At 42.9% G+C, this 18,543-nt stretch overlaps 2 protein-coding genes across 2 annotated transcripts in view; both read left to right on the forward strand.

Annotated features, from left to right (window-relative positions):
• The first annotated feature begins 450 nt into the window (after positions 1–450).
• gpd1c (glycerol-3-phosphate dehydrogenase 1c) lies at positions 451–4,093 on the forward strand. Its single transcript, XM_079296716.1, has 8 exons — positions 451–588; positions 1,127–1,304; positions 2,080–2,220; positions 2,413–2,551; positions 2,745–2,857; positions 2,973–3,206; positions 3,325–3,431; positions 3,724–4,093. The coding sequence occupies exons 1-8, from the start codon at positions 548–550 to the stop codon at positions 3,818–3,820; spliced, it is 1,050 nt and encodes a 349-aa protein (XP_079152842.1). The 5' UTR covers positions 451–547; the 3' UTR covers positions 3,821–4,093.
• A 5,228-nt stretch (positions 4,094–9,321) lies between these two features.
• LOC306797207 (nck-associated protein 5-like) overlaps positions 9,322–18,543 on the forward strand; it is a gene marked incomplete at its 5' end in the record, with an annotated part of 106,035 nt that continues 96,813 nt past the window's right edge. Inside the window, 5 exon segments of the mRNA XM_079296443.1 lie at positions 9,322–9,380; positions 9,382–9,429; positions 9,431–9,448; positions 15,981–16,021; positions 16,024–16,079. Coding sequence (XP_079152569.1) covers positions 9,322–9,380; positions 9,382–9,429; positions 9,431–9,448; positions 15,981–16,021; positions 16,024–16,079 — 222 coding nt within the window.

An 18,543-nucleotide genomic window follows, 5' to 3' on the forward strand; every position in this document is an offset into this window, starting at 1 on the left:
ATAAAAAAACTGATTAACAATTGCATATTTAAAATAGATGCTTTAAATAGAATAGATGATTTGCACATACATGTTGACATATTTTGACATATAGTACGTTGTCTGATTGTGTATGCATTCATGAATGCATTTGTTTGTTTGTTTAAGCTGTGAGTAGTAAACAGGAGCGGATATTATTGCTTTGTTTTGAAAAACACCTTAACCGGAAGTCGTATATGTTGTCAAGCTTGATGTCAGTTAGCTAAATCAATACTTAATAATAAATGACCGGTTTGACTTTCTTCTTTGTACTCTCAATGCATCCATTCATCTTAATAATGTAAAACCAGTTGTTTATTGTATATATGTATAATAAGTGTGAAAACGATCCCCCAAAAAGTGTGAAAAAGGCTGTGATTCTTGTTGCACTGTGTTATTCCCACTGCTGAAAAGGAAAGAGGTGTATCTGTGGCGGTAGAAATCATAGGGCGTATGAGGAAGTTGTAAGAGACGGTGAATAAAGAGAACAACAGTTCAGCAGTACAGAAGGACAATTACCACGTTCAAAATGCCTGCAAAGAAAGTCTGCATCGTCGGATCTGGAAACTGGTAACTTTACAGTTCTCTTATGAATGCATATTTCAGAAACAATAGCGCTATTCACATTTATAGTGGTGTAAACTATTATGTCATGCACTCAATGCTTAACTGAACGCGGATTTTGTAATTTAGCAGATTAAGACCACCAATATAAGTCTAATGTCGATACGCTAATATTTATACCATTAAAAAAGCGTTCAGCTGCTGTGGCTCTATTGCGCTACCGCTTTGACCGCAGCCCATATCTTACACCAGTCTGATGAATCATGATCATGCTTTTATACTTGCTCAGATAAGAAAAAGGTCTATTGTTTTGATGCCTGAGTAATAATGACCTGTGCACACTTTATGGGAGTTTAACCTGCCAGTGTAGCAGCATTATGTCATCACATGGTTATTTGGTGGTTGGATTTGTTCCATTTTCACCTGAACAATGCTTTCTTTTCAGCCTGTTCTGACCTGTTTTACTTTCCCAAAGTCCTGTCTGGTTCTGCAGTGTTTGGATTGCTGACGGTGATTGTCTGCTCATATTCTTTACTTCCTCAAGGGGCTCTTCCATTGCCAAAATAATCGGGCACAATGTCAAAGCATCCAACCGGTTCAACCCAATGGTAAACATGTGGGTTTATGAAGAAATGATTGACGGGAAGAAGCTCACAGAGATCATTAATACAGAGCACCAAAATGTCAAATACCTGCCAGGTCACAAGCTGCCCAGAAATGTGGTAAGATGAAGTTTTCATACATCTTGTGTGTCAGCAGGTGATGCAATTCACTGCAGTCTCAAACCATGATAACAACACTTTGACCCATATGTTTCTTCTCATGAATTACTGCAAGAGTCTGCTCACCTCAACGACATATCTATCAAGAGCAAAAGCAAAGAAGCATTACATGTTGTCCAGGAAGAGAAATCGTGTTTCATAATTATTGATTTGTTTATGATGAAAAATGTCATTATATTGAGATATTTCCCAAGGAGCTATAATTGGGGTTTAGTTTGTTTTGTAAAGATTTTTTTTCCTGTTACATTGATGTTCTATCTCCATTAAGACTTTCCGTTAAGAAACAGTGAGGCTTATTACTTAATTACTAGTTTTGTGTATTATTAACTGTTTTTAACAAGTGACTCAGATATTGTCATATATTTTTTTGCTTTCACTTTTTTTGTTGTTGTTATGGATGTGTATTAACATATATGTTTAATAATCTATTTTTAACAATTATTATAAAGAAAAAACATAAGATGCTACATCTCAAGGGGTTTATTCTGGTACATAATATATATATATATATAGATATATTTTCAAGATGATTATTTTGGCCTTTTCATAAGATGGATAGGATAGACAGACTAGAAAACGGGAGAGAGTCGTGCAGCAAAGGGCCGCTGGTCAGACAAAACATATTTCATATATTTCAGCAGCAGAGCCACAAGCGGTTTGTTCCACGCGTTGGTAACACTCTGCCACTATTTAAAGACTGACTGTGCCTCTGTAGGTTGCTATTCCAGACATCACAGACGCTGTCAAAGGAGCAGAGATCCTCGTCTTTGTAGTCCCACACCAGTTCATCGGCAAACTGTGTGATCAGATGAAACCTCACATCACGGAGGGAAGCATTGGGATATCGCTCATCAAAGTAAGATCCTGTTATTGTTCTTCGTGTCAGCTTTCCGCACAAAAAAGGGGAAACAGGGAAATATTGTCACCTGACTTTGTAGTTGAGCAACACACAGACTATCACAGCAGTGACACTTAAAACATCCGTTACCTCGAGGCCATCACACTCTCCAAGCACTACGTGTGTCTCTCATTGGTTATTGTCATCCAGGGTATCGACGAGGGACCGGATGGACTGAAGCTAATCTCAGACATCATCCGAGAGAAACTAGAGATCGAGGTCAGCGTCCTTATGGGGGCCAACATCGCCAGCGAGGTGGCAGATGAGAAGTTCTGTGAAACCACAGTCGGTTAGACTCTGTTTTTAATTCAGCATTCACAACATTTTCCTGACGCTGCTTGCATGCAGAGGGTGATTTCAGAGAAGAGGATGCTGTGTGGTGGTCAGACAAAGACTAAAACACAGCGTTACTTCCCTGTTTCACAAATACTGAGTGACATTGTTTGTTTCTTTTTCTTCTTGACAAACTGCTTTTAATACAGGGGCAAAAAATGAGGCGAACGGCCTCATCTTCAAAGAGCTGCTTCAGACTCCCAACTTTCGCATCACTGTGGTAGAGGAGAGTGACACAGTGGAGCTGTGTGGAGCTCTAAAGGTAAAGACAGCCTCATATTGTGAATATTTAGTGGTTATTCCTCATACATCAGAGAGGTTCCAGATTTCAAATCTTGCCTCAATGTGTTAGTCAAAAGCCAAATGTTGCATGGCAGAATATTGTGGCAGTAGGTGCTGGATTCTGCGACGGCCTGGGTTTTGGCGACAACACCAAGGCGGCGGTGATCCGGCTGGGTCTGATGGAAATGGTCACCTTCGCCAAGATGTTCTGCAAAGGCCAAGTGAGCTCCACCACTTTCCTGGAAAGCTGCGGCGTGGCCGACCTCATCACCACCTGCTACGGGGGACGAAACCGCAAAGTGGCAGAGGCCTTTGTCAGAACGTCCAAGGTGAGTCCCATTTCATCATGAACTCCAGAGGCATAAACTCTACCCTTGTCTACTTTTATATTACATTTATGAACAGAATATATCAAGGAAACAACATCAAAACTGTTTCTGTCTCCAGTCTATTGCTGAGCTGGAGGCAGAGATGCTCAACGGGCAGAAGCTGCAGGGCCCACAGACCTCGGCTGCGGTCTACAAGCTCCTACAAAAGAAGGACATGGTCACCAAGTGAGTCCATTTACCTCGATAAAATACTGTTTGTGTTTTGATATGAAGTCCCATTGTGTTATCAAAACCACATGAATCAAACTGGACCAATTTAACCGCAGCTCTAATGCAATGATTGGGAAGTACAGGTAAAGTACAGTGCCACGGTCCTCTCACACCTGCATGGGTGTGCAGAGCTGATTACATCATGACCCACTGATTAGTTCATTTGACGTGTGAAAATCTTTCTGTGACCAGCTCACTGACGGTGTCCTCCATCAAACATCATATAACGTTGAACTTTCTCTCACAGGTTTCCATTGTTTTCTGCAGTCTACCAGATCTGCTTTGAGGGCAAAGAGGTGAAAGAGTTCATCACCTGTCTGCAGAACCACCCAGAGCACATTTGATGAGTCTGTCATCATGTGTACTGCTGCTGCATCTATAGCAAGTTACCACTAGAGGGTGGAAGAGATGCATGAGATTGAAACGCACAATTCAACAAAACAAGTGCACTTTTTATTGGTGACACTTCATAATGGGTCCATCATTTTCTTAGCTTTAAAAGTAGTGGCAGGTATTCAACTACAGAACAAATTTTAAGGCAAGGCAATGCACTCCACTTATTTTATTTCTAAAACAATGTTAAATGTGTCATTGTTGTTTTCTCAATAAAATCAATTCATAAGAAACTGAAAACTGTCTTATTTCCAAAGAACCTGCAAGAAATTACACTTTAAACAGTCTCAACTATTTCAATTCTTTCATATACTCATATATTCAATACCATTCACATGAGTGTTTCTGTAGTGACGGATGAAGACGGTGCATCTCATCTCAGTGTGTACTGAACGGGAGCTTATAGAAGCTGATATTCACTCCTGTAAGTGAGTTGTGTGTTAGATCCCACAGTCAGGCGGAGACGGGCTGAAGCTGATTCCCACGAGGGCCTCAGTAACTCGGTATGAGAAAGCCGATTAAAGAACAAACGGCGCCCTTGTCCCTTAATGTCAACCATGATACAGGTCAGACCGGTGCAACCTCTGTCTGTCTCCCAAAAGCGTTAATACGTAGTATATCTGTGTATCTAGCTAGAAGGACAATATACACGGACATCAAGTCTGTCTTTCTCCGTGTGTCCATTGGTGGGTAACTTTCCAAGCTATCGCCCGCTGCAGGCTGACAGGCCTCCATGATCCCAGGACATCAAAGGGCTCACTGGGAAGCTCAGGGAGGGTGATGGAGGAGTTTTAGGGGGGCCACGAGGAGCTCCCACAGGTTCCCGTGGGAGAGCCGGGTCTCGCAGGTCGATGTCCTCCGCTCTGGAGGGCTCTTCTCATCTCCGAACAGCAACTGTCATCGGTGGGTTGTTGAGCGAGCGCTGAGACCCTTGTGATGGTTTGACACAAGCCGAGATCGTCTGTTTCAAAGAGAAGGGCCACCCTCAGATGAGACCCAAGTTTGAAAGAGGAGCTTAATCACCACGGTAACTTATATGTTGGTACCCCCCGACCCCCCCCCCCCCCCACACACACACACACACACAGTCCAGCAAGAGGCCCGTTGGACAGCAGAGGATAATAACGTAACAGCATGAATTGAGGTCAGTGTTGCGTCTGATTTAAATGTACCTATCTGCTTCATTACCTTTAAAGCTGCACTCAAGATCATTTTTATATTAATATAACACAGATGCTTCGAGGAATTGTTCAACATTTTTGGAGATACGCTGTCGTTCCAAGAAAGAGATGAGAGGACCAGGATCAGCCTCTTAGCATAAAGACCCGAAGTGAGTCTGGCTCTGTCAAAAGAATACACCTTTCAACACTCTACAGCAGACTGATTAACACGTGTTATCTCTTTTGTTGAACTTGTTTGTGATTAATGATGCTGTGTGCCACTTTGTCTAAAGTTTAAAAAGACAAAAATCCGCCTGTGAATATGTTCTACTAATAAGAATGTACATTAACTGCATTACCGTGGATTCATCGCCATTACAGCTCTGTGTTTTCTGTGTGCTATCAACCCAAATACACATTGGGAAACTTCTCAGCACATTCCACATTCAGCATGGATGTGATTTATGAGGTGTGATGAGCCTGAGCTGTTATTCACAGTCGGCTTATCACACCTGTGCGTCTCGTGGATGAATTTCTCCGTTGTGCATCCAAACTTCTCCCCCGAGTACCCCGGGGCTTTGTTTTCTTCTTCATTAGATATGTGGGCCACCCCAGGGCCAGACCACATGGTTCTCGTCTTTAGATTTATGGCACCCAGAGAGGCTTTGTGTCAGTGTGAAACCCCACAAGTCGGCTAACAGATTATAATATTACGGCTTATAATATTACCTACAGGCTTACAAGTCTTGGCAGTTTGGACTTGTGTTCGTACTGTACATATTTATTTTTATCTCTATATGCGGACACATTTATGGATGTGTGTGTGTGTTTGACACTTTCCTACATCCTCAGCTAATTACAGGCCGCTGATCTCGTCAGTCACCGCCACACTCTCTTTACATGTCAATGACAGCCAAATGGGACCTCATATCCTTCCTCCAGCTCATACAATGCTTCATTGAAAGCATGAGAGATGGAGAGAAAGCGAGGGATGCCACTCCTCGTCCCAGCTGGCGTCTGCTCAGTGGCAGAGGGCACGCTGTCTTGTCCGTGAAATAGCAACCACTCCTACTCCTCTCCTCAAATCCTCCCCTTCATCCTTCACCTCTGCCCGGCCGCCTTCATCATCGCCTCGGCCTAATCTGTGCACGTTCATGGGGGACCTGCACCCCAGACTCTGCCTCCTTTTGTGTTCGCCAGCACTCTGATGAGAGAGAAAGAGAAGCAGGAGGGAGTGGGGGTGGAGGGGAGTGGGGGTGGAGGTGAAGGCAGCGGTGACGGTGGTTTGCTCGGGTTTGTCTTTTTCTTTTTTGCAGTCTGGGGGAAGAGGAGGAGAACTTGGCAGGAAGCCTGGTCGTGGCACATGGGGGATGAAAACAAAAGGCCTATTTGTTTGACTCTCCCATCCTCTCACCTCAGGGAGAGTGGAGGAAATGGCATGAGACAGCCATAAGATACGGTCCTCGCTTCCCCCGGGCAGCCATCGATCCTGCAACACAGCCAGGGGAATGGACAGGGACGAGACAAATGGAAAGTAGGAGTTTCCACGTCAGGACATCGCAGAGCATAATTCAATGAAATGAAGTCAATTTGTACAGTAAGGACTTGGCAGGATGCTCAGCCTTGTTTGCTGCTTAAACTACAGTGAAAGGCACTTCGAATGAATATAAAATACTATCAGACGTTACGTGAATCTACAAAACAGCATCAGGAGCGTAAACCCAATTTATCACCACAATATATCTCTGACTACAAATGGCCGACGAAGTCAAAGCTGGATGTCTCCCATGTTTTTAAACATTACATCTCAGCTTGATCTCCTGTGGACTCAAAGAAGCTGACATCAGCGTAAACTCCACAATTCTCTTTGATATGTGGAAGATGAAATCTTTACCGTATGCACTGTACTTGTCTTTCTTTTTCATGTCAAAAAACAAGGTCAGATTTGTTTTCCTCATACATTTCTATCTATGTTCTTTCAGTCTTGAAAGCGTTGCAGCACCTGGAGACCTTCGGGATCGTCTGGTGTTTCGATTACTCGTCTGTGGTAGTCACGTTCAAAATGTCCCATTGATAGGAGACAATGTTTCCATAAAACGAGGACACCGAAGGAGCTGTAAGTATTGCAGCAATCCGCTGAGTTGACTGCTTTATGACTGCTCTGGTATTAACCGTAATTGCAGCGAGAACTTATCTGTTTTTTTAACATAATGGCTTCTATTCTGCTTTTATTTTCTTTACACATGTGTTTTCGTGGTCAGCACCTCTTAAACACTGGGGTGCATTTCCCCTCTATCTCATCCTAACAATGCAATTCATGAAATAGTTGGTCTTTATACTTCAAAGTCTTGCAATGTCGTCAGCCCACTCAGTCTCACTGTCTCTGTGAGCAAACAATGTTGCAATGCAATGAGCGTAGAGGGGAAGAATGCGACAACCGAATGGAATTACGAGAGAAATGATTGCATTTGAGACCACAAGGAATGCACCAGAGATGGGCTGAAGCAGAGCATTTGTTCACAGTGGGGTAGGGATGACAAACAGTGGGCGGCCGACGCTGTAGCTGAAGGGCTCTCGCACACTGGCAGCAGGCTAGAAACATGGAATTCAAAGTTCATTTGAAGGGAATGCCTGCATTCTATGAAAAGAAAATGAAACAAAGAAATGAACTAAAAATGCCATCTGGGATAAGGTTGATTTGACTTCTTGTGGGCTGCGAGGAATGTAATGCGCTAAGGAGTGCCCTGCAGAGAAGCCGATGAACAGCAGAGTGCTGGTGGCTCCCGGGTGGCATAAAGAAGTCTACTTGGCAGTCATGTGCCTCCATTTAAATGAGAACGGGAGGAAGAGAAATACAGGCTGCTGGCTCTGCCAAGCCGAGACACTTGAGGAATGCAGCAGCTCTCGATCCGCAGTACTACATTACAGTTAGTGCTGTCTGAGTCAGGAGAACAGCTCGTCTAGTCTGGTCAGCAAGTCTCATAGCCAGTGTAAACGGATGACGGGCAACACCATCAGACCAAACTGTTGGATCCTGACAGACATTTGGAGCATAGAAGTATTTTAACTTTGTGTGCTACATGCGTCCACGTGTCTGTGTAACATAGTTGAAGAGGTTCAGGTTAAATCCCGCTAAATGGGAAAAGTCCGCCACCTGCTGTTATAAATGTGTACCTGCACTGAATATCCCCAAAGGACTATGAGGTAATCTAGACGCAAAGGACTATGGGTAATCCTGAACGTGACGGAGGATTTACTGAAGGTAACGGGTCCGTGAATGTCCGTGGACAATATAATGTTAACTAACTTTAAAAGTACACAAGAGTTGAGCTGGCTTTATTTTGTTGAATATTATTTGTCTTAGATAATATTCGCCATGTTTTTATTAAGTTAACTATATGTTTTTTATGTGTTTTATTGCCAGTAAAAATGTCGCCAATACAGCTAACGTTAGCTAATACTAACTTGATGCCGTCTTTCTAGACAGAGCATGCGCAGTTGTCCGCAAGATGACCCATTCTTCCATGTTGTCCTTTGTCATAAATGCAGGTATGTTACAGTATGTTCTATCGTCTACATGTTTACTCAGTTATACAATTGTTATTATAAAATGAAAAAGGTAACAGTTCAGTGTGAGAAATCTGTATAAATATATTTTTGGTTATATATACTTTTGTAATTCTCCTCATACATTTAAGAGACAATTTATGTTCTATTTCGGCTATTTTATTTAAATGAAATTAAACCCACTATACGATCACTGTATCAATGTCAACTATGGGTAATCCTGAACGTGACAGAGGATTTACTGAAGACAGAGCATGCGCAGTTGTCTGCAAGATGACCCATTCTTCCATGTTGTCCTTTGTCATAAATGCAGATGTGGAATAAACCTGCTGTTACCACAAGCCTGACCAGCCCCGAGAGATTCATTTAGCCAGGAGACATCTTCACAGAGATTACATCTGCATATGGTTGATGATTGCACATCGCTCCATGTCTCATCAAAGTGTTTCAGACGTGATCACGTCTTGTCTTTTTAATGTTTGGAGTTGTGTGAGAGAATGTAGTGTGACTCCTCCAGCCCTGGCAGTTGGTTAATAAACACAGGGCTGTCAACAGCTGCTGGTGATGTAATGTGGAACTTCTCCTCACGCTCCTTATCCTCCCTCACTCCCTCCACTACCCTCCCTTCTATTTACAAGTCTCTGGGTGTTGATGCAGACTTCCAGCAGCGCCAGCACAGATAGTGTTTGTGTGTGGCTTCCCCCTGCAGGGGGATTTACGACGGCATGTTTTCAGCTGCCATCAAAGGACATTCCACATCATCAGGTTGTCTTCCTAACCAAAACACCTCAGAGTCTTGGAACTAGAGAGCTGGCTACAAACCTGTTGAGTGGAGGATCCGGCCGACACAGAGTAAGTTTGGATTCCTGCTTGTCTTGTGACCTTATGGGAGGCTGAACTGTTTCACCTCCATTCAGAGTGTGTGAAGTGTGCAGAGCTTGATGCAATTTGTGGTAATTAATGCTAATTGCTTGCAATGGGTCAAGTAGAACTTGTGCCAAAACATTTGTTTGAATAGTTTGTTCATTTTTTTTTCTTTACAAAAAATTTAATAATTTAATAAAACAAGTACTGGTGGTAACATAAGTGGCTTCATTTATTTTAGCTAGCCCAACTTTAACCCTTTCATGGAAAGTATAGTAAATGTTGCATAGCACTGTTCAAACGAGGAAGCAACTGAAAACGTTTTACATTTGCAAATGAACTGAGCTTTAAATTTGAACAGCTTGAAACATGCCAAAAAGATGCTGATAAATGAGCGTTTCCTTATAACCACCCTAAGAGATGTAGCCACATTAATAATTAGCCAGCTAGTTGCAGTAAAGCATCGTTTCTAGACTAAAATGAAACTTACAACATTAAAGGAAAATAAATCGTCACAATTAAAACTACTATTGTATAAAAAAAATGTAATGGAGAAAATATATCTTGTGCCTGATTGTTGATGCCAAACTGGCAGCTGTTTACAGAACTTTTCTGCACACAGGAAAAAACATGCAGAGAAATAAAGAAATGCAAGCGCACGGTTTCTCAAGCGGTCAGCAGCCGGCTGATGAAATGCTTGTGTTCAGGTATTTAGTGAGCTCCCAATTGCTTGATGCCTGCATACCAAAGTGAGAGGGGGGGCATGGTTGTGTATTTTGAAAACTGTTGGAAAATTCCTCTGCCCTCTCTTGGCTTGCTGCATCACCTCTGGGCCTTGAGTATATTTTTCTGGCGTTTTTTTTTTCTACCTGTAGCTATCATGAGAGAGTTCAGCAGAGAGTCACGCTGGGTTTCAGTGGAGGGTCCCTCGGCAGGAAGCTCACTTCATTTTTTTTCCCCAGGATGTATATTAAAGCATCCTACGCATCTGGTGGGATGAGCGCAGGGAATTGTAGGGACTCTCCTCATGAACAACATGACGACATTGTATTGTTTTTTTAGTTTTTTTCCATTTGACCTCCAATCCCTCCCGCCTATTTAAACCACCACATTAAATTGTCTGCTAAGTACTGCTGACTAAACAAGAATAAAAGCAGCTTCGACAAGTCCTGTCTGGCAGAATCTTTATCATTAAAGGTGTTTGAGAAACACAATTTCTTGTGAGCAGATTGTTCCCCTTTCATCTTGTTTGACATGCTTTTGGTTAGGAAGTAATTTAGGTGTTAGCATAGTGACTCCCTCAGTCACAGTGTTCCTACCTTTAAGAGTAATGGTGAATTAAATACCTTTGGTCGGACAAAACAATTAAAAGGTGCTGAGAATTCATGATGGGCCCTTCATAAATCATTTTTGTCTGGATGAAGTAATCATCCATAGCAGCCATACACACATTCCTAAGCTGCCCTTAACAGCTGTACTCCTCCTCATTGTGTTCAAAGGACATATGTTGTTTCAGCCCAGTACAGGCTGTCCTTTGGAAAATAGACATGAGCCATGTGTACAAACACCCAGTAATGCACACAAAGCTTCTACTTTTACCTGTGGGCAGTAATGTAGATGGTGCAAGTCCATACTTCCCCTCATGATCTGCTTTTAATGCCTGAAAGACAGACGAGCTCATGCAGTATGATCGTAACATATGTGCACATGTTCCGCCTGGTCTTGATTAATATAACAAATGGCATCAACATTCATTTTAAAGGGACTGTTAAATTGACATTTTAGTCTTGACAGTAAGCATCTCATTTTCACGCTAGTGTGATAAATACTTGAAAGTTGTTATGATTACATGGCTTAAAAACAGAGACCATGAGTGAGTGTACACTGGAAACATTCAGAAAGACATTGAGCTTCATGATTGGTTTGCTGACCGTATAAAAACAACAGACCAGTGTAAAATATGGCTTATTGTTGGAGGCTCCCAGACCCAGTAATTCCACGTTAGGCCGTTCCAGGCTACAGTTGGTCGTGCCAACTGTATCGGGACACTTTGAGAGCAGGACCAGGAAAGCTGGCCAGCAGAGGGACTCAAAACATCCGATCAGCATAGACCATCTGTGCTGCTAGAATACAGATGGAACTCTCTCCGCACGTTAAACCCCACATCAGGCACTTGCATGCTTCAATTTTCTCCTCAATGAATGGAGAGCAATAGCACCCCCAACGTCCCCTCCCACTTCCCCCTCGCGTAGCAGGCAAATTAAATGCGGGACTCAAACGTATAATCATCCCGGTCATTCATTCTTCTCCCATGGACATGGCAATCTGGATGAATCATTCAGAAGAAAAATGGAGAGAGAACTGGGCTGTGTACCGCGGGGGATCCCTCTGCGCTGACCCCGTTTCAGTCTCCCCCTCATTCAAGGCAGGCACAGGGCATGGAGACGAAATGAATTGGTTCCTGGGGCAAAAGGGGTTTCACCAATCAATGTCCAATCCCATCCACCATCCATTTCCAGGCCCTGGCACTTCCTGGCATTGCTCTTTTTTTACAGGTCGGCAGGGTATTGATCGTAGAGGTCCGAGTCACTGTTTGGCCAAGAGGCTTTTCTTTCTGAGACCTTTTTGTTTTCAGTAGGTTTATAATAGATGTGAGCACTAATTGAAAACTAATGCACAATGCATGCCTGGAATCCTTTTCTCTAAAATCTTTGGCTCTCCCTCTCCATTCTTCTCCTCCAGATGGCCATTTAAATATTTGCTTAAATTTATTTGCTCCACCACTTATTGTATAGTTTAATGTGTAACCCATGACTAAATCAATTCACAATGAAAACAAGCAAATGTAGGACATTCTTTCATTGCTGCAATAATTCCTCAATGAAAGGTTTTGTTTCATGAGAAAGGGGGCAAAGTTCAAGCCACACACTTCACCCGCTTGATATCTGTGTTTGAACTTACCATGACAAAGATTTCTTACTTGTGGCGACTCTTGTGTGACATGAGAATATGCGTGGGTGAATGCCTGACTGTATTAGGTACAAAGGGCAGTATTGTCGCTTGTGGCAGTGTGTGGTCCGTCTAACACTGCAAAGTCAAAAGCCAGAGGGCGGAGAAACAGTGTTTCTTCAGCAGACCTTCACTGTATGTGGAGGATTAGTCCGGCTACAAGTTAAGATGAGACTGACTGACTGCAATAAATGCACAGCTGTCTAATTCTTCTCGGCTTACAAAGGAACAGTATCAAACCTGAGCCATGACGATCCATATTCATGGTCAATCTGGGCTTATTATCAACATTTATCCACGAGGCTCACAGCCTGTTTTCTGTACAGCGATCTCTCAATGGGTTTAAGTGTTATCATTAAGCTGTTATCCCCTCACATTATCCCCGTTGTAGTTGGGAGCTGTCTGGGGCTGTGTGACCTCAGCTGGGTCCTCCCTTGTTCCTAGAGCAGATGTTAAAAAAAGGGTGTCTCCCCCCCCTCCCACCTCAAACAACCTCCCCATTCTGGTTGTACACACACACACACGCTGTCCCACAGCGCCTCCTCCCTTCACCCTGGCATCTAATTAGGCCTACAGCACAAAGACTCCCAGATGTCAGCGTCCTCCTGGCCTCCTTTGATTATATCCTTTCCACCCCGCTGGCTTGGCGACTGGCTGGATGGCCGGCTGGGGGCTGTGTGGACTATAGGTGTTGACACGTGTCACTCCGCTTAGGTCAACACCAAACCGGTTTAACATATCAGTAATTGCTTTTGGTGTAAATCACAGGGAATCTGGAGGGCGCTAGGACAGTCCAATGGGTTGCCGAAAGGCTCTTGTTATAAACGTAGGCAAAGGAACATTTAAATTGATCAGCATACCTATTAATATGATGTGTAGTTTTATCTAAGCACAAGACAAAGTTCCATCTTTTGAGGAATACTGTATGGCATTACTTTGATCATTGGATCACTAGCTGTAGTCACCAAACTAGTACTTGTTGAAGTGTGTTTCTGCTTACTTAAGATCACATTTGTTTCTTCTCTTTTGAGCAACCAAGAAACATGAACACTGTCGGTTGAGTGGAAATCAGCTTTTGACAGCCAATCAGATTCCCACGCTATCTAATGGCAAGGTAAAGATGTGAAAATATTCTAAATATAGCGTACACTTAAACTTTGACATTGATTCTTTTAGGCTAAAATATGACGACGGCAGAACATTCCTCTGCTACTGTGCTGGTACTCCTGTTTGTTTCTCCAAACTCCCTCTACTGCAGTAATACACTGACTGTGGATCAGTACCTCATACTATCCCTTTCACTGCAACTGGCAGCAAAAAGACTAAGCATCATTTGGTTTGTTTGTACTGTAAAAGGCAGGCGTTTGCTTGGCTCTGATCTGAATACCCCTGATATCTGGCTTTTAATGTTTGCTTCATCTTTATCACTTCTGATCCATCCACTACCTCATCTCTTGCACTTTCTATACCCTGAGGAAAATGTTGACTGTGTTTTCCATGTTGGGCAATCAGGCACACTGCTATCATCCATTTTAATCATTTACTTTCAATTTCCTATACCCCCCCCTATCTCTGCATCCAAGGGAAACCATGGGCTTTACTTCCTCTCCTAATCTTCAGGGGAAAGGAACCACATTTAAATGCAATCTAAAAATAGACCAGAGCATTTCATCTGATGCAGTACACTTGCACAATTAGTCATTACAAAGCCAGACCGAGCGACTGGTTAGAGTCTGTTTCTGTCATTAAAGATGGTGCATTCACATCCTCCTCACTGATTAGGCAACTTCCTTATACACCACATAACCCAAGGGTGTTCAGAAATTGGGCAGAGGGAGACTGTCAAATATAACATCCGTTCTGGATGAAAACAGTGGCTGATCCTCCGTGCAATCTGATGTTTGTGGCTTCATGTCAATACGTTCGGACTTAGCAGATTGGCAGTGGATGGAACATGTCATGTTGATGTGTGGGGATGTTTGACAAGTGCAGTCACGCTGCTGAAGCTTCAGACAGGGTGTAACAGATATAGCCTGAAGCAGATGTGAAAAAGCACGTTGGGAAGTGTGGTTGCATAAGTAGGTTTGTGAGCTAAGTAGACAAAACTGACCTGAAACGACTGGATGAATACAACTCTGCCTCATTTCTGAACCTTTCCAATAGTGTCACTAATCAGGCGTGTCGTCAGTGCACCAGTGGATCTGATGCTGAGGATGTCATGAGATGATTTTGGGAGGTTTGCCATGATCATTTCTAAAATGTCATGCCGTTTTCATAGTGGTTATAGTTTTTACTCTGAAAATTCACCCTGAGATAACCTTCATTCTCATGTAGAGATTCACTGTCCTGTGCTCTCAACATAAGGTTACAAGAATGTTGCTGTCCTAAATATGTGGAAATAGTGTTGGTGTGATATCAGTATGGTGCCAACCAGTGCCCAGGTTGTTACTGAGATGGAGGAATAAGTTAAACTCTTTAAAATTGGAACCAAATTACTTTCTTTGCTTTGGTAAGTAACTTCACTAATCTGCCAAATTTATAAATGAAAAAAGAGACTTAGATGGCCATGAAATATTAAACATTGCTCTGCGGTGACAGCAGTGACTGATATCCCAACTTTTTGGAGCCATTGTTAAAATGCATTTACATGCACTTAGGTAAGCTGGCGATACTTGTTTTTCACATGTTATTTGATTTCTTAAATGGCATGCACCTGGTTTGTGTAATCGGCCAGAAATTGGAGAAACCCCTGCTAAATATCCCGCGAAGAAAGGTGTATTGGCCGTACAAAACCAGGTTTATATGTTGTACTTTAAGACGAGTGTGTAGGTGGAGCCCCTATCTTGGTTAAACGCATCCAGGATTTATCCACGCATACCTGCACATGGTAATACAAGTTGTGCTGCACAGACGGGGTCTCTGACCCTGTGGTGTCCATCAGCTCACCTTTGACCCTGTCCTCACCAATGAGGAAATGGTGTGCTTACTCTGTGCACCACCACAGTGACTCTAAAGCCCGCGCTCTTTGTAAAGGAGTAGTATGCGTGAAGAGAAGTGTTTATCTTCTGCTGTGGTCTCAGTCAGACCAGGTCGGACTGGTTCCCAGCACTGTTTGGAGAGGCCTAGAAAAACAAAAGGGCTGCCGCTTGGGTTTTGGGGTTGTGTTGGAGGGTGGGATGCCTGGGTGACGCGGAGAGCCAGCAGTAAGATCGAGCTGGGACGTTGTGATCCCAGCGTGCTGTCAGGCCTGAGGAGAAGTTGACACTTCCGCTCATGTACGGGCTTGAATTTGAAGGGAAGGCATTGCAATAGAAATGGGAGAAAAGAGGGAGGAAAGGTTCTGTAGTTACAAAAGAAGACTGCTGTAACTTTATCTGAAACTGCTGCCACTGCTGCTCTCCACTTGGACTCTGAACTCGAAAAGGTGGAAACGTGATCTACCGGAAATGAGGCGTTCCTTGTTGACTTTCTCTCTCTGTCCTCCATGCCTCCCCCTTTTCCCTCCCTCCAGGGATTCCCAGGTGTGTGGATTGCCGCAGGGCAGAGGGACCATGGACGCCGGGAGAGGAGTGAGCATTTAAAGAGATTGTCTCTTGACAGCGGCCTGCCGGTAAGTCAATCCCCAACACGCAGCTTGTAAGATTGGTCACTTCGTCAGGGACCAGACATCGTGGAATGTCCTCATTTAGTCTTGATCTATTGCTGCACTGTGGACTTAAATCTCCAGAAGGAAATGTTTGGGAATCTTTAACTTGCAACTCAAAATGGCTTGGACTAGAGAAGAATTTCGGTGAAACTGACATAGTTAGAGATTTTACCACTGGCCACCACTTAGGGCTGGGCGATATGGCCTAAAAAAAAAATCTCCGATTTTTTTACAAAAAATCCGATTCACGATTTAAATCGATTTTTTCCCCCACAAATTTTTGCAGATGACAGAAGCTGTTGAAAACATTTTTTTATTTTATTTTGTGATGATTTTCCCTCGTAGGTTGATAAAAATAAAGTGCAAACAAAACCTGAACATTGTAGAAAGGTGCCTGTAGTATACAAAAAGTATTTGGTCACTCTTTTGTTTCCCTGAATCATTTAAATATAAAATTAAATTAAACATAACATTAAATGGCATTAAATAGTAGCCTTCCATTGTAAACAACTGTGCAAATGTAACTTTTTACACTAAGCTTTTCTAACTGAATACACTGATACAAACACAGCATGAAATAAAATGTATGTGACCCTTTAACATTCACATTTTCAAAAGTGCAACATCTGATCTAACATCAACATAACATATTTTGCACAGTAAATAAGTGCATGTAAACAAAATCAAGTGCATTCACAACATAACCAACAGTATTAAACAGTAGTGCATGTTTTTTCTAAATATTTTTTGCCAGGAAGACGGCATCGCTTGTGCTCCCGCGGTCCTGCTCCCTGCTCAGGGCGCAACGCTTCTCCCACTCGGCGGCATGCCTCTGTTTGAGGTGCTGCATTAAATTTGTTGTGCTGCTTGATTTTGTAGCAATAGCTTTTAGACAGACCTTACATCGTGGTGCTGTTTGTTCGGTGTCAGATGACATGAACCCGAACCATTTCCAGACCACCGAAGACACATTCTTCCCTCTCTTAAGAACGAGAGCTTCACTGCTGGCCGCCATTGTTTTCGTTTGTAAACAATGCGCGCGCACTCAACTACGGGAACCCAACGGGGGGGAGGAGTGGGGGCGATTTTCTCGATTTTCAATAAAACACATCGCCTTAAAGCACACATTCGAATTAATCGATTAAATCGATTTATCGCCCAGCCCTACCACCACTATAGACTGTCAGTATCAAAAGAAACCGGTAGATTGTGGCGTTTCTTAAAATGTTTTTAATGAGGTTGTCTTTGGGACCATGCTGTCGTTGCTGCGGCTTGTTTGGACTACTTCCCACTGAGCATTTGTCTGGTGCTGTTGTGTCTCTTTATACATAGTGGCTAACACTGCTCATGCTAACTAACCATGCTGTGCTTAGTTTATTCTCATCTGCTGGGATTTAAAACGTTTCTCTGAGTGAAGATGAATTACTTTTATATTCTATCAACCAGACAACAAAATGCACATTTATAAATATGCCACAGGCGCCCTGAGAGTCCAGCATTAAGAGTAAAATGAACGTGTACATCCATGTGTCAACAGCAGAGAGGAAAAACAGCCTCCCATGACTGTTTGTGAAACACGCCGTGGCTGCCGGTGATTGACAGGCTTATCTTTCTGCCGCGCTCGCCAATCACAGGAGTGGAAACTAGTCTTGGCTCAGGGTTAAATGAAGGTGAATCTGCTGGCAAGTAGCCTCTTTTGAATGTCAAGTGCAGACATATAGTGGCTGCTGTGTTGCGTCTGCATGGTCGTGAAGAAGCTTAATTCCAGTTCAGTGCAGTCATTGCACAGGAAATAATAAATCAAGAGTCTTAAAATAGCATTTTGATGTAGGAAGCGCTGAAGCCATCAAGGACACATTTGTTGCAGATTAAAAGGCAACTGATCTAGATTGCAGTCTCGGTGTAGCTAATTAGAAGAATGTTTTTCTTGAAAGGAGAAATATTCCCTTAATAAACACTATAAAACCATGAAGTAATCTACAGTTAAAGGCTACATTTCCGGGGGATTTTGTTGTTTATGGTGCAGTTTGGTGCACATGCCGCAGAGTGTGAGGCTTTAATGAAGCCCAACGATGTTAATATACTTTATTGACGTGACCTGACTTCATGACTTGCTGCTGACCTATGTTAACCCACTGACATGCAAGAGAGCCTGAGTGATTAAAGTGCTGCTCTGGTGAACCGATCTGCTTCTTTCAAAGGTCCTGGATATACCTATCCATGCATACTGTTTACATTCTTTCTACTTTTCCCTTTACATACAATGCCCATCTTCATTTTTCGTCCAATTGTCTATGGTCATACCTTCTCACTGGAGCGCAAAATGCTTTCTGGGAAATGAGAAATCACCGACGTAACATAGATACACCGAGGGACTAAACCATAAATACCCATCCCAAAAAATAACTTCCACAATCCCCAAAACATC

This window comes from Melanostigma gelatinosum, assembly GCF_949748355.1.
Source record: "Melanostigma gelatinosum genome assembly, chromosome: 24".
Lineage (NCBI taxonomy): Eukaryota > Metazoa > Chordata > Actinopteri > Perciformes > Zoarcidae > Melanostigma > Melanostigma gelatinosum.